The sequence below is a fragment of the Aristolochia californica genome, unplaced genomic scaffold, assembly GCF_029961685.1.
Source record: "Aristolochia californica isolate CCGP_79_NKW_82.1479 unplaced genomic scaffold, dmAriCali1.0.hap1 SCAF_15, whole genome shotgun sequence".
Lineage (NCBI taxonomy): Eukaryota > Viridiplantae > Streptophyta > Magnoliopsida > Piperales > Aristolochiaceae > Aristolochia > Aristolochia californica.
The window spans coordinates 4,032,868-4,050,282 of record NW_027181826.1 but is presented as its reverse complement, the minus strand read 5'-3'; the positions used below and the strand labels follow the sequence as shown (position 1 = coordinate 4,050,282).

Genomic DNA, 17,415 nt, shown 5'->3' with positions numbered 1-17,415 from the left:
ACTTCTTAAAGGTAAAACAGTCATTGAAAAATAAATCATCTAGAAATAACAGAATAATGACTACTTGATATGATTATTTTAGAGATATAAGAATGTTAAAGGTCAGGGGTATTTGGGTAATTTTATTTTAGGATATTGTGTTTTGAAGTTATAGTTAATGTAGAAACCTCCCTAAGGAGGTACATACAAGCTCCTACTTGAACAGTTTTCATAATCTTACTTTGTCTTTTCTTGTCAATGTCATTAAAGTGTTCCCCTTAGAACTGTTAATCTTTGTAGCATTTTTCTCCTTATTGCTGATAAGTATCTTAGATTATGTGTAGGATCTTTGTTGTTTGAGTTGTTTTTTTTTTCTTTATGTTTTTAATTTATAATTTTTTTTTTTGTAGAAGTAAGAGTATTTTTTTATCTGACAATAATAAATTTTATTTTTTTGTTTTTGTCATAGGTGGAGATTTTGCTCATACGGGGACTTAGTATTTTTTTTCTAGCATGAAGAGAAAGAGTTATAGTTTATAAATTTATAATAGATTTATAATTTTTATTTGGGTGATTGTATATTGATATTGATAATTCATTTAATTTTTTTGTGTTTGATTATTGTATGGAGTTTATTCATAATATTATGCAATGTATGGAGTGTTTAGACAATTTTATGGAGTATATGGAGTGTATAGACAATTTTACGGAGTATTTATGGATTGTATAGACAATTTTACGGAGTATTTATTGAATGTATAGACAATTTTATGCAGGTATTATGTACATAGGTTCTGCCCAATTTTAAGTAGAGGTCATGCCTAATTTTATGTAGAAGTCATACTCAATTTTATGTAAGATGTATGCATAATTTTATATGCAATGTATTTGACATGTCTTTTTTGAAAAATTTAAATGTATGTTAGAACTCGAACTTGAGACATGTATTTTTTGAAAAGTTTTAAATGTATGTTGAAGTTCGAACTCGGCTCAAGCTTAAATTCGGTTAAAATTATTGGGCTCAAGTTCGATGACAATTTTAAGTTCGAGGTTCGGCTCGGCTCGGTTCGAGCTTGAGTTCAAAATATTTAAATCAAATTCGGCTCGAACATAGGCAGGTTTGTGTTCGGCTCGGCTCGGTTCGATGTCATCCCTAATTGCAAGAACTGTAGGCATATTTGGACTTTTTAAAAAATTTCAAATGGCTGCTCCTATTCAACTATTGTGGTATTCTTTTGCGCTTTAGGTATAAGTTGATGATAGAGTTTCATCCCCATCGTATCTATTTTATCTCTAATTTGACGTTGCTTGTTTACAACTGCCACATCCCTATATAGATTACTAGTTTTCGATGGTTGCGACAACATTATGGCTATCAAACTAAGACAATCCTGACACCCAGTTATTCTCTTCTGAACAAAAGAATGGATTAAAAATGGTTTTTTTATTTGTTTTTGCCTTTAAATTTTTAGTTTGCAATGCCCCATCAGCACATAGCTGAAAGTCCTGGTCATTTGTAGATATCTTCCAACGTAACACAGAAGGCTTAGAATGTTAAGTCTACTTTATAATTTAGTCCAGCATTTTTTAAAATGAAAATTCCTAAGCAAAACTGACCCTTTCTGCTCATTGCATTTGTCAATTCTTTTCATTTTGACAAATAAATTGCGCTTCTGTTTAATTGACTGTGTTGTTTTGTCCAGCTCTACAAGGAACTTGTCGCCATTCTCTGATATTCCAAGGAGTATGTGCTTGTCCGGAGTGCAGTGGGACACTTGCCCTTGACCCAGTAACTGCTCCCAAGTGGAGGCTCTATTGCAATATGTGCAACTGCCTTGTGTTCCTTCCCCAGTGATTGTGACTCAACAATCAGTGAAGTGGATTTTTTAACCAGAACACAACACCACTTTGTACTCCGGATGTATCCTCTGTGATGAATTGCTCCATTCTCTGATCGAGATGAAGTATGGAAAGTCATTCTATAAGCGTTCTGGTGGGAGAGGCCCCAGAAGAGGCAGAGGAAGAAGTGGGAGTAGGGGAAGGGGTCATCGGGGTAGGGGGAAACAGGTCGATCCTTGAATGAGTTTTAGAGATTTCTGAGGAAGGGATGCCTCTTGCATGGTGGGTATGTTGAGGTATTCACCTGTTCTTAATATTGCCTGCAATGATGTTCTGTAAAATATTGTAACAAAAGTTCCCATGTATGAATCAGCATTTTTATGTGGTTATTGGCAGCAAACTTCACTTTAAAAGTAGTCACTACCCAAAATGGAAGAAGACTCTGAACTAGGACTTCAGCCTTCTTTATTGCAAATTTACTTCCTGTTACTATTGCCATTTGTTCTTGCATTTCATTTGCAGGAATGGATTGTTATTTATGATCATGTTGTTGTTATTTTAATGAGTAAGATCCTTCATGTACCTATGTTGATAAGTTGAACCTAGTCTGGAATTTTTGTTCCTTCACCATAAAAAAATGTTAAATTTCATCCAAGGGAAATGAACTGATTTGTCAAGTAGGTGGGAAGAAATTTGAAAGGATTGAAGATCACAGCATATTGGGTTCAGTGGATAAGGAAAAAATATAACCATCCCTTGTACTTAGGCAGAGCAACAAGAATATCTTTCTTGATCTTCCTGTACATCCAACCTTGTCCCTTTGAAACCAGGTTTGAGCATCAAAGGTCTCTCTACATTGATGTCGAGACATTTCCGGGTACCTACCTTGTAAATCCGCTCCAATACTGTAAGAAAAGCCTTCTCTACATTAGTTGCATCCATGGCTGAAGTTTCCAGAAACAACAGCCCTTCTCTCTCTGCAAACTCCCGTCCTGTCTCCACTGATACAGATCTCAACCCTTCAAGATCACACTTGTTCCCAATCAACATGATGACTACACTTGGGTCTGCATGCATCCGAAGGTCCTCTAACCACTGAGGCACTCGCTCGAAGCTCGGCCACTTGGTTATATCATACACAATGAGAGCACCAAGTGCCCCCCGGTAGTAAGCACTTGTGATTGATCTGTACCTTTCTTGACCCGCAGTGTCCCATATCTGAGCCTTGATGAGCTTCTTCTCTATAAAAATCGTCTTGGTCTGGAACTCTACTCCAACTGTGGCCATCCCATCACGGCAGAACTCGTTTCTGGAGAATCTGGATAAGAGCTGGGTCTTCCCAACAGCAGAGTCGCCGATAACCACCAATTTGAACACATAATCCATTGTCGTTGAAACAGGAAAGGGAGGAATCAGATTTATGGTAAGCTGGTCACATGTGCATAGCCCTTTGTGCCTGTTGTTTATCTTTATTATATTTTTTAATCTGCTTTTTACTGTATTCTTTTCAAGGGGTCCGCAACATTTTTATTCTTTCCAGCCCCTGTTGTTTTTCTCTATGATTTTCATCCACTACCAGCCGATTGAGCCTTGTTAGTCTCTGAAAATGGCAGGTGGAGATTCATTTATTTTTCCTTTTGAAAAACTATCTTGCTTTCTGGTAGATAAATATTCTTTTCTGCGCCATTATAGGATATTGATAGCTCCCAAACGATTCTTGGAGCAGTTGCAAGTATGAAAGCTGCTTGACAACCATTTTTCTGTGAATGGGGCCTATGCAGAATTGATTGTATTGCATTCTTTTTCTCCCTCGCGTCACTGCTCGGATTGGGAACACGGGGCCCTGCAATTTACCAGTTTTTGTTTTTCCGCTATTTTTGGATTTGGCATTTTTCTTGACCTGCTTATTTAGATTCAGGAACATCTGAAAATCTGAATTGGTGAACTTGCCTCTCCCAATCCGAGTCATAGCTCAATTTGATCAGCTAAAAAAAAAAAAAAACAGGTGAAGTCACAGGGGAAATCCGAGAATTTTGATAAGTAACTAGATCTTACATGAGGATTTCGCTTAAAATGTGTTTTACTTATGTTTGTCTTCTATTTATGTTAGAACTTATCTTTTTGTGATTGTAATGGTGGCAACAGAGCCACGAGAAGAGGAATACAAATCCTAAATTAGGGTCTGAAACCACAAAATCAATAGGAAATTAAGAAGACAAGAAAAGCAAAGAGCCACTTAAAGGGAGAATTCAAACGCACAACAACAAATTTTACTCAAATTGATGCAATGTTCTAAGATTAAGAAAATTCTGGGTTTTGAGCCCATTAAGCTTATTGAAAGCCAGTTGAACCCGATAGGTTCATTGAGTTGAGGACCAATTGCTTGGTAGGTTGACAATACGTTGGGTTTGGGTTAAGTTTGGGTCGGATCAATATAAATATGTGTTAAATGGGTTGATCAAAACCAGACCCATTTATAAATGAGTGTGAAATGTAAACCCTTAATCTGAATCCTCTTGAAACTTGATCGTTTGGTTTAAGGTTAACCCACTTAGAAATTTAAAAATAAAATAAAATAATATATATATATTAATATTTAAATTAAAATGATATAAAATTTGTGAAATTTTAATGAATAAGTTATTTGAAGTAGTTAAAAAAAAATAACAAAATGTTTGATCCAATTTAACTATAGTGTACTGAACCATTTTTGTTTAGTTTTTGCTCTTTTGATCATTAAATCAAAACCTCATGGCTTGTTTGGCCTTTCCAATATTAAAGTTTTGTATTTCCCTAGAGAAAACAAAACCTACGGATTTATTTACAAATCTCTGTTGTCCATTCAAGCAATTTCTTAGTCCAAAGCTAATGGAAATTGGAGTAAGATAATAATTTTGGAATAAAATCACTCGTATTTTCATTATTTTTATCTTATTATAAAACCAAACTTGCCGGCAGTTAACACCACTCAACTACAAGATTGTCTTTACATTATTTTTATTTTTTGAAAAATTGAGAAGTGGATCCACGTCCTTCAACCGGGCTCCATTGACTCTCTAAAGTTGTCGTTAGCTAAGGATCATTCTTTATGATAAGGGATAAACATAATTCCTTCAATTATCGAATAAGATCCCATTGGATTTATCCCATATTGTATTTATCTTATCATGTAAAACTTATCTATTCTATTATAAATTGTATAAATACCAACCTTACTCAATTATAAAGTGTGATTCAATTCAACATCTAATGTGGTATCAGAGCAAATTGATTACTCTATCGTCCTCCCAATTTTTTTTTGTTTCTTCCACTACCTCTTCACCCGTAACTCACTCTCTGTCGCACTCTCCCAAGCTACACCACTTGTACGAAGCATTCTCTCCCATTCAATCCGCCCAAGCTGCTACCAGTAATACTATTTTTTCCAATAGCTACCAGAACTGCTACTCTTCCCTGTCGTTACCAGTACTGTTACTCTTCTCAGCCGCTCTCAATGTCACGACTCTTCTCAATCACTACTCTTTACAGCCACTAATAGTGTTGCTGCTTTCTGGCCGCCCTTGTGGAGATCCTCAATAGATGAAAATTCAAATCATCACAGGTGTTTCAACTACAATCCTCAGATTCCAAGTTTTGGAAGATAGGAAACAGAAGCAAGAGTTGCAATACCGTTTACAATTATCACCTCGAGATTAGACTAAAAACATATAATAGAAAGAGAAACTGTTAGGACAAAAGCGTATGAGGGGAGATATGGACAACAACAACAATTTTCATCATCAAATGACAGAGACTTGTTCCCCAAACTTCATTTATTTTATTAAGAGATTAATACAAAGAGCAACTGAGACACAAGCTTGATTGCTTCTGTTAAAAGACTACACATGGACTCTGATGAAAACCTTGTGAGTGGTCTTCTTCGAGGCATGATCATGTTCATCATCTTCGGGCTTAAGCATAATCAATTAATATAACATGGAGACTACAACTTACTATCTTATGTCAATTGACATTTGACTTGATTTCTGGTGGTGCGAATATGAAGGGTCACTCGAGCAAAAGGGAAAGTAGGATTCCTAATTTCACAAGGATTGCGTAGAAGGAAAACTCTTAGAAAACAAGAATCCAAATTAAACTAAAACAGGTAGATTCTTTACAATATAAGTTCCTATGGTGTTGCCATATCTTGATCGAAGCCTTCCATCCTTGTTGAGTTGTTCGGATTCTACTTTGTTGTTTTAATGAAGGCCAGTTTGCCTGAGGATGTACTAATTAATATTCTTTCTCGTTTGCCGAATAAATCACTGCTCAGGTGTGAAGTTGTTTCAGAATTTGATTGCAGAACTTGATTCTTTCCCTGCCAAATCAACAGACTTCGATTTCTTCTTTTTCATGTGATCCTCCTTTGGCTGCGTACTTAAAGGCTTGTTTTATCACATCGATGATAAAGGCTCTCTCACACTCGAAGACTCTCTCATCTTCTATTCTCTGCTCGGTTTTTGGAATGTGGGTTCATGCAATGACGTCATCTTCTACTGCAACAAAAACAAAAGGGATCATAAACTTGATTACCATATTTACAGCCCTGAGTTCTTCCTCGGCTTCGTCTTTTCAGATCAATGGAGTATGATCGTTACTCGACTGGTTTAGGTCTTGTGCCCAACTCAAAAGGCATTCACTACAAATTTATGGTCACTTTTCCAGTGGAGCGAACATATTAAGGATAGTCCTACATACATTAATGAATAAAAAGATCTCGCATTTATTAGTTGGAAGAAGAGGTTTTCTAAGTGGCTAGTCATTTTGGGATAAGGCCTTTTTCGACTCATCAAATTGCCAGTGGTTATGAACCTCTCGCCTGGACTGTTATGGGAATCAGAGGGCTGCCTCCACAACTGCCAAACCTGTCAAAACCATGGACTACATTTGGGTTCTGGACAAGGTTATTGGTACTGAAGGTATGTGACGAGAAATCTACCATGTCTCCAAGACAACATTAAGCTCCATGCTTATTTAGGCCGTTAATTCAGCTCAATGGTTCCTTCCATACTCCCTCTGGGTCTCGTGCTTTGAATGAGCACCTTCAAATCATCCATCTACAAATAAGTGAAAGTCTTGTTTGCTGTGACATCTCTAAGTGGACGATGCGGACGATGACCGAGGTGCCCCCTTATACCAGACATTGGAACTTCAAGTTGTCGTTCACGTACCAAAAAGTTTGAAATACCGGACGGTTGTTAGACCTTGGATTGGACAAGTGTATTTTAATTGTAATTAGATTTTACTAGTTTCCTTTATTATAAATTAGGCTTATGCACTTAGATTACATAGGAAGTGCTTTAGATTTAAGTATAAATTACATAGCAAGTGTTTTAGATTCTTCTCTTTGAATTTTCCATAAATCCCCAGGCAACTGAGTATTTATTGAGTTTACAATATTGAGAGAAAACCAAAAGGAGTTCAAAGAGAACTGAAGATTCTCTCATGGTAATTAAGAAGTCTTGATTTTTTTATTAGTATAACAAATATCACCAGTATAAATATATTTACAAGCTTTTAAATAGCCTACGTACTGCAAAGCAATAACAAAAAAGGTAGTTTATGGGATACTATTAAGTATAACCTCACAACTTGGTAAAGAAAATAATCTAAAGCTACCCTCCCTCTTGACATTCTCCTCACAGGACCTACTAAGCAAAGGTTTGGCACAAGGTTCCCCACTAGAAGAGTAAAGAGTAACATGAGTGCTTCTTTTATCCACCATTGTTTTTGGTATCAGAGATTCTCAATAAGCTATAGGAACTCTCCTACAAGAGGCACATGGTCTTGTCATCTATGTTTCTTGGCTTGCATTGCCTAGATATGCTTTATGATGGGATGACGATTAGAATGAGGGATGAATCCATTACTTGGGCATGATATAATTAGGAAGAAAAAACTTTTTAACAACCTAGACAAACCTAAAATCACCTATAGAATGTAAGATTTTATTAAAAATATTTTTATTCCCCACAAATTATGGAGTTTATACATAAAATTTATAGCTATTATCGGGTTTTTTTCTCCTCTCGGCTAACTGTCTTCTACCTCCGGTTAGATCCCATAATGTTGGTGTTGTCAAGTCAAGGGACTAAAATCCATGTCCGATTATTCTACAGAACTTGAACTTCTTCATCCATTGCAACAAGCTAAACATGATTCTTAGCAGATTTGAATCCTTTAGGCACAGCAGAGACAAGGGGATGAAGGGGGGGGGGGGGGGGGGGGGGGGGGGGGGGGGGGGGGGTTGGGGTGCCGTTGTTGTCCTAGGTCTTAGTAAAGTACTTTGCTTTATGCTACCAAACAGGTCGGTCTTTTGAGTAGTATTGACTAGGTGCTTAACATTTGGTATCAGAGCAGGCGCTACGTCGTGAGTTCGACTCCCGGCGTGGGTGATCGTGTCAACCCAGAAACGAGAAGAGAGATGGGAGTGAAAATGAAATGTCAGACCAATCTCAGTCACATGACGATGTTTGCTTTCAGCATGTCATTTTGGGCAAGAAAATTGATGAGGAATGCCCGAAAATGAGTTTGGAAGCATGAGCTAGTAAATTCACCCCCACCATCACATTGGAAAATTTTGGTCGAATATTGGTTTTCCAAAAATTCTTGAAATTGTGTAAAACATCATAAAAATTAGATTTGAATTTCAAAGGATAAAGCCAAGTGAAACGTGAAAAATCATCAATGAAGATAATATAATAAGTTAATCCTAAATAAAATTTGATAGGTGAAGGACCACATATGTAACAATGAATAAGATCTAACACATGAAACGATCTATGTTCATGACGTAGATATGGCATACGATGATTTTTTGCAAGTTGACATGGACTACATAATGATAGAGATGACAATAAAGATGTACGATAAAGATGTCCTTGTTTATGTAAAGTAGAAATAATCGAATGATTTACATATCCAAGGTGAGCATGCCATAAATCATAGTAAACAAGTAAAGATTTATTCTTAAGGACAAAACAAAAGGGCAGGGTTACCACAGTCCAACGCATCTAAGCTTCTATCTCTCTTACCAATTGCCACCACTCTGAACAGTGAAAAGATTATTTAGTAAATATAATGGATCAAGAAAAATCAAACATTAATTTATATATGGAGAGAAGATTTTTGGTGAGATATAGAACAACTAAAACATCTAACAACTGAATATGTGAAATAGCAGAGAAAATAATAATGTGTGAGATGTGTAACGAGACACCATTCCCCACAATTATAGAGTCCTTACCCATTGTACTGGGTGATGGATGAGTCATTGGACATATGAGTGAAAACACCAGTGTCCAAAAACCACTCAGAGGACGCATGTCCTTTGAGAGAGCACGATCCAGTGAAAGCCTCAACAAGATGGGCACGGGACTCATTGGACTCATTGCGGGCATAACGCTAGTTGTAGGGATCAACATAGTTACCTTCAAGAAGGCATATCTAGCAGCAATGAAGGCGGTGCCCTTGACTAGAATGAGGTTGGCCTTGGTTGACATCATGACGGCCATGGGTTTGACTAGAGTTGCGGTGGCTCGACTGTCCGAACCACGGGATTTAGCAGCGGGAAAGAAGCAACGGGAAAAACAGAGCTCTCAAGAGATTTATGGAAGAGAAGCTTTTGGTTCTGGAGATGAGGTTAATGAAATAGGGGATAAGCGTGAGGGCCATTTATGTGATGGAAAAGTGGAGAAATCGAGGCCAAGTCCACAGAGAAACTAGTGGAGTTTGTCATTGTTTTAGACAGGTCTGCCGATCGCGTAAAACTAGTCGTAGATACCCCTGAAAACGTGTAAGCTTCAACATATTGAGTGTTACGCTTCAACTGTTGGAGGTCATCTTTGAGACAGATTTCTCAAGCCCTCAACTGGTGACTGGAGACATTTTCCAATGCGAGCCACCCCTCGCGTATAGTGGAGAGGCATACGGCTTCAGCTATTACCTCCTCGTGTGTAGTGGAGAGGCATACGGCTTCAACTATTGCCTCCTCGCGTGTAGTGGAGAGGCATACGGCTGCAACTATTGCCTCCTCGCGTGTAGTAGAGAGGCATATGACTTCAACTATTGCCTCCTCAGTGAGAGAGAAAAGGAAGAGGCTAGATCCATTACTCTTCAGGCCAAATAATCGGTAGGTGGGAGATTCCACAGTTTGCAAACTGAGATAGTGGCACGAGGGTTCCGTCCACATAGTTGAGGAGATTTTGACTCTCACGAAAAATTAGTTTTTGTGAAGGAAGTAGGTTATTAAAAATAATTTAATAGTAATCATGTGGATTAGGGTATAAAAGGGAAAATGATGAAAAAATGATTTAATGGGCCATTGAAGTTTGACCCGAGAGATACTTCACATTTCGAACCTTTGAAAAGGGGAGACAAAGGAAGTTGGCCGTAAACTTTGAAAGAGGCGATTTGTTTTAAAAATCTCTGCATAGGATTGAACCATGGGTCAATGCTAACCCGGGTTCCCTTGCTTGGGTTGGACGAAGGCTCGGGAGGAATTAGCCCTCGGGCTTGAAAGAAAAAAAATCAAAAAAATAAATAACGACGAGAGAAATTGGGGAATGTCGGTGGTCTCTTAGGAGAGGAAGCGACAGAGAAAGGAGGAACACCGAGAGCCATCGCTTCGGGACGGAATCTAAGGGGTGGCGACTATGCTGGTGATGGGTCCAAGAGCCGATGCCCAGAGGGGGGGGGGGGGGGGGCGTCGTTGTTGTCCTAGGTCTTAGTAAAGTACTTTGCTTTATGCTACCAAACAGGTCGGTCTTTTGAGTAGTATTGACTAGGTGCTTAACATTTGGTATCAGAGCAGGCGCTACGTCGCGAGTTCGACTCCCGGCGTGGGTGATCGTGTCAACCCAGAAACGAGAAGAGAGATGGGAGTGAAAATGAAATGTCAGACCAATCTCAGTCACATGACGATGTTTGCTTTCAGCACGTCATTTTGGGCAAGAAAATTGATGAGGAATGCCCGAAAATGAGTTTGGAAGCATGAGCTAGTAAATTCACCCCCACCATCACATTGGAAAATTTTGGTCGAATATTGGTTTTCCAAAAATTCTTGAAATTGTGTAAAACATCATAAAAATTAGATTTGAATTTCAAAGGATAAAGCCAAGTGAAACGTGAAAAATCATCAATGAAGATAATATAATAAGTTAATCCTAAATAAAATTTGATAGGTGAAGGACCACATATGTCACAATGAATAAGATCTAACACATGAGACGATCTATGTTCATGACGTAGATATGGCATACGATGATTTTTTGCAAGTTGACATGGACTACATAATGATAGAGATGACAATAAAGATGTACGATAAAGATGTCCTTGTTTATGTAAAGTAGAAATAATCGAATGATTTGCATATCCAAGGTGAGCATGCCATAAATCATAGTAAACAAGTAAAGATTTATTCTTAAGGACAAAACAAAAGGGCAAGGTTACCACAGTCCAACGCATCTAAGCTTCTATCTCTCTTACCAATTGCCACCACTCTGAACAGTGAAAAGATTATTTAGTAAATATAATGGATCAAGAAAAATCAAACATTAATTTATATATGGAGAGAAGATTTTTGGTGAGATATAGAACAACTAAAACATCTAACAACTGAATATGTGAAATAGGAGAGAAAATAATAATGTGTGAGATGTGTAACGAGACACCATTCCCCGCAATTATAGAGTCCTTACCCATTGTACTGGGTGATGGATGAGTCATTGGACATATGAGTGAAAACACCAGTGTCCAAAAACCACTCAGAGGACGCATGTCCTTTGAGAGAGCACGATCCAGTGAAAGCCTCAACAAGATGGGCACGAGACTCATTGGACTCATTGCGGGCATAACGCTAGTTGTAGGGATCAACATAGTTACCTTCAAGAAGGCATATCTAGCAGCAATGAAGGCGGTGCCCTTGACTAGAATGAGGTTGGCCTTGGTTGACATCATGACGGCCATGGGTTTGACTAGAGTTGCGGTGGCTCGACTGTCCGAACCACGGGATTTAGCAGCGGGAAAGCAGCAACGGGAAAAACAGAGCTCTCAAGAGATTTATGGAAAAGAAGCTTTTGGTTCTGGAGATGAGGTCAATGAAATAAGGGATAAGCGTGAGGGCCATTTATGTGATGGAAAAGTGGAGAAATCGAGGCCAAGTCCACAGAGAAACTAGTGGAGTTTGTCATTGTTTTAGACAGGTCTGCCGATCGCGTAAAACTAGTCGTAGATACCCTTGAAAACGTGTAAGCTCCAACATATTGAGTGTTACACTTCAACTGTTGGAGGTCATCTTTGAGACAGATTTCTCAAGCCCTCAACTGGTGACTCAACTGGTGACTGGAGACATTTTCCAATGCGAGCCACCCCTCGCGTATAGTGGAGAGGCATACGGCTTCAGCTATTACCTCCTCGTGTGTAGTGGAGAGGCATACGGCTTCAACTATTGCCTCCTCACGTGTAGTGGAGAGGCATACGGCTGCAACTATTGCCTCCTCGCGTGTAGTAGAGAGGCATATGACTTCAACTATTGCCTCCTCAGTGAGAGAGAAAAGGAAGAGGCTAGATCCATTACTCTTCAGGCCAAATAATCGGTAGGTGGGAGATTCCACAGTTTGCAAACTGAGATAGTGGCACGAGGGTTCCGTCCACATAGCTGAGGAGATTTTGACTCTCAAGAAACATTAGTTTTTGTAAAGGAAGTAGGTTATTAAAAATAATTTAATAGTAATCATGTGGATTAGGGTATAAAAGGGAAAATGATGAAAAAATGATTTAATGGGCCATTGAAGTTTGACCCGAGAGATACTTCACATTTCGAACCTTTGAAAAGGGGAGACAAAGGAAGTTGGCCGGAAACTTTGAAAGGGGCGATTTGTTTTAAAAATCTCTGCATAGGATTGAACCATGGGTAAATGCTAACCCGGGTTCCCTTGCTTGGGTTGGACGAAGGCTCGGGAGGAATTAGCCCTCGGGCTTGAAAGAAAAAAAATCAAAAAAAATAAATAACGACGAGAGAAATTGGGGAATGTCGGTGGTCTCTTAGGAGAGGAAGCGACAGAGAAAGGAGGAACACCGAGAGCCATCGCTTCGGGACGGAATCTAAGGGGTGGCGACTATACTGGTGATGGGTCCAAGAGCCGATGCCCAGAGGTGGGCAGCAGAGCAGAGTAAATCGCACCAGCAGTGACCAAGGAATTGGGTGTTAACCGCGCAGTTCCCGTCGGTGATCAAGAAGGTGGTGTTGTACTGGTAGATCGAACAACGCTAACACAGGTTTTGGATTTCGTGCAGGGGCTCTACTTCAGATGCTTCAAAGAACGTAGCGACGAGGAGGTAATGTTTCTCGACGGACGAGACCGTGGTTCGTTCCAGCAAATCTTGCCATTCTTGCTCGGGGAATCTTATCGCCGGAAAAAAAAAATGCTATCAGATAGACAGGGGATCAACGACGATTTCTCCTATAATATTATCTTGATTATTTTGAGGAATTTACCACAAAAATAGAAATCTATTTACTAGTTTCTTAATAGATTGAATTGGGAAATAATTGCTATGATAAGTAAGATATTTTTTGAGACTAGAAATATTATTTTCAACTGTAGCAAATAGAATGCAAAAAGAATTGCTTATTATGCAATTTCTATATCACAACTGATTGATTTATTGACTGATCACAACTGCACCGTCTCTTGTTCTTGGAAAACAAACTACAAAGATCTTTTCGACAAATCAAGGTACCCCTTGTTCTTTGATCGCATCTGCAGCTCTTACCTGTCGCTCCGAGAGGCCACTGCCGGAGAGGGTGGGAGCATCAGTACCGCCCCCGCCGCGCTTATCTACCGGCTCCTTGTGCTCCGCTGTACCATATCCTTTACGATTATAGTCTTCCACGGTGCCGGAATCCACGTAGGGGCTGGTTTTTATTGGCAGATCTTCGTCATGAACGGCCTTCTCGCCCTCGCCGCCGGCTGCTTTCGCTTTCTCGTCCTGCTTTGCCTGAGACATCGCAAATTTGCCTCTCCTCTTTCTGCTTTTTTTTGTTGTTGTGGGAATCAGTCCACCTGCAAGCGTTTTGTAATGGCAATCCTCTTCCATGGGAGGGCGCCACGTTTCTTCGGTGGCTTTCCTCTTCCATGGGAGACCGCCACGTTTCTTCGGTGGCTTCAGCTTCTACAACGTTCTTTTGTTTTAAATATCAGCCAAAAGATCAGCTCAGGTGCATTATATGCATATAATTTAGTAAATAGTATCATAAAGTTTTGGTTCTTAATTAAATAAAAAAGACTTATATTTTTAGTTATTTGCCCCTTTGTTAATCTCACTGTTGTGATCCTGGGTTAAATACTTATACCTTCCGCTCGTAACAGGTCGGTCTTTTGGATAGTATTAGTTAGGTGTTCAACAGTCACACTCTGATTTGAGTTGTTGTACGGAATTTAACTGTGAACTCTCTTATTTTCCTCCTATCCATGCTTTGAATTCTCCCCTAGGTGCAAGAGTAGATAGTCCAACTTTGATTTGTCCAAAAGTTCTTTTAAGTACATGAGAAACAAATCCTATTTTTTAGGAAACTTTCTTGTTGTCTCTTATTTTTTCTCCAAGCATTAACATGAGTTGAGTTTCCTCTTAGTGTACTAATTAGTTGAAACTGTATAAATTTTTATTCCATGATTTTCCTTGTTAATTGAACTTGAATTTTGTCCAATGTCCGACTTACTAATGTCTCTTGAGGTAGTCAATAATTTTTAGTGAAAATAGAATTCTACCAAGCTAAGTACATGAGGTTTTATCTATTCCAACCTGACCAACTTATGTCCTTGGTGTTTCTTTGAGTTGTTGATTCATTTTATTTTTTTGGGTAGTATGCAATGTCATGACAATTAATTTTCAAGGTAAACAATGAGAATCTCTCTTTGGGCACAATCATGGTAGGGTGAATGGGCAACATCCAATTTTTGTTGAAGTATACGTTGTGAAACCTCTAATAGTACTTCCTTGATTGGTGATATGTGTTTTATCACTTTGGAGCAATGTTGACATGTCTTTTACTCTTGTAGTTCTTTAAGACATACCTTCTCTGAAGAATTGAAGAGGGTATGCATGTTTTTGTTCCTTGGCTTTAGTTTTTATCACGACAAGAGGTTGTATCAAGTTAAGAAATCAGAATGGGATTGATTCTTGTGTTAGTGCTTGGTAGATGTATCAAGTTGTTTGTTGGTGTATGGGATTTGTTTCTACCTAAGAGTGATGTTACTTCACTTACAAATGTTATTGGAAGATGAAGAACTTGTTTGAAAGATTGATTGCATAATAAGTAGAGGTAGAACAAACTGAAGTTGAAGAGTTGCGAGCTGTTGGAAGATTCAAGTGAAAACTTTTTATCATATATATATATATATATATATATATTGTAACAAGCTAAAATTGTAAACTCCAACTTGAGGAGGAGGGTTAGAAGATACAACTTGTGTTTACAAAGGTTTCTACGAAAATATTTTCTTATAGAATCTTATTTCTAAGGGTGTAAAGGGACCAAAGGCATTAGTATCTTTTATCAATGTTTTATGTTATAAATAGGTGAGAAGAGGGAACCTTATGTACCTTCTCTTCCACAATTCAACGTTGAGTAAAGTTTCTTATCCAACCGTCTCTCCGACATTACCTCTCTCTTTTCTTGTAAGTTCAAGAAATTTTACAAAAATAAAATAAAAAATAGATATTTTTATTTTATATTAATTTATGATATTATACTTTCATGTTGATGTGCATTTGAGTTTTTTTTAATCGATTTTTAAATGATATAATGGAAGTAATGGGCCGGTTGTATATATAAAAAAATAAAATAACATTCTTGTAAATAAAGTAACTTTACTAAGGAAGAGAAAGTTGGATGTAGCCAAAGTGGCTTTCTTTCTTTCCGTCTTTTATGCATTCTCTTCACGATGAGGATTTTTTACTATCAATTTGTGCTTTTTCACTACGCGGAACAATTGGCTTAGCCATGCTTCATTTCTAGTTTTAATGAGTTGGATGGTAGTACCTAATTGTAGTACGAGTAACAAAACTAAGCTAATGCCTTTTTTCTACTTTTTTTAAGGAATAAAAACCCACTCGAAATCATGTTTATGGATGTTTAGGAGCCTTCTTTAATGTCTTATAGTGATTACAAATATTTGTCATTTTTATTGATTCATTTACTTACTATTGTTGGCTTTATATACCCTTTAGCATCCAAATCAAATGTATTATCATGTTTTATTAAATTTAAAAACATGGTGGAGATTCAATTTGGGTTAAAGCTAAAAGTCCTCCTAATCATGATAGAGGTGATGAGTATGTTTGTACTTATTTTTCTAAATTCTCTCAAAAGTGATAGTATTGTCTCTTTTTATACAACCCACCCACCAAGAAGGCCGGCTGAGTGAATGAATTTATTCAAATCAAGCTTAACTAACTTGAAGCTTTTGCTAGAGTCACTTTTCTTTTCAATCAATTATTCATACACTCACTTAACACAACTCCTTTCTCGAAATGATTTGAACGCATCTTAATTACGATTCTTTGAGAACTTTAGATGCACATATTCTTCATATCTATGACCATATTACAAAACTAAGTTTGACTTTCACCCCTATATTGTGTGTGTGTGTTTATGATAGGGTCTAGTGATCTGCATATGGATTCAAGTGTTGTTTTATAACTATTAAAGGGTTTTTTTTTGTTAGTGGGAAAAGTCCCACACAGAAAAATATTAGTTTTTAAGGTTGAGAAATAAGCCTCCTAAGTGACTATTAATTTTGGATAGACACATGTTAATTTGATCATTGTGTGAGAGCAAGATGTCGTTGTAGAATATTAATTGCCTATTGAGTTTGTACCTCTTATATGTTGTCCTTGTCTCAGACTTGTTATTCGTATGTAAGAGCATACACCTGTGAGAGTGTTAGTGGGAATATCTCTATATAGGTAAATGTTTAGAAAAAGAATTTAGTTCATAAGGTTGAATAATACGCCTAATAATAGGCTAATCATTTTGGGTTGGAACCTGACTCAATCTTAACATTTTCATCTCTAAATGTGCTATATTTGATGGGAAAATTTTCCTTATATCTTGTCTTCTCTCTTCACCAATACCAGTTTCCTAGACCTATATTCCCTCCCCATCCACTTCCTTCTACTTAGATGGGGATCACTTTTTCTTTATTAAGATGCCTAACTTTCAAAAAAATAATTGTGAGAGAAGGAAAAGCAATCCTAGCCCAACGACAAAACTTCAATGACCAGTTTGAAAAGGCCGGTCAAATTTAAAGGCAGACCAACCCAAATTTTAGGGAAATAAAAATAGTACTCACTTTGTAAGGGTAGTTATAAAATAGCACTTAGGGAAAAAATAAAAGAATTGATTTAAGTTGGATATTAGATGCACTACTATTCTTTATATGTAGTGGGTATGTAGGCATTGCACTGAAGTGACAAAAATAAAAGATGATAAAAAAAAAAAAATACTAAAGGAATACGAAAAATATTAGAACTCTTACTTCAAATGGAAGGAGG

The 17,415-nt window shown here is 37.7% G+C and overlaps 1 protein-coding gene across 1 annotated transcript; it reads right to left on the bottom strand.

Moving 5' to 3' along the window:
- Positions 1-2,511: 2,511 nt before the first annotated feature.
- Positions 2,512-3,235, bottom strand: LOC137951373 (ras-related protein RABA4d-like). Its single transcript, XM_068797987.1, has one exon. It carries the CDS (start codon positions 3,202-3,204, stop codon positions 2,581-2,583), a length of 624 nt encoding a protein of 207 aa, XP_068654088.1. The 5' UTR covers positions 3,205-3,235; the 3' UTR covers positions 2,512-2,580.
- Between the last annotated feature and the right edge of the window lie 14,180 nt (positions 3,236-17,415).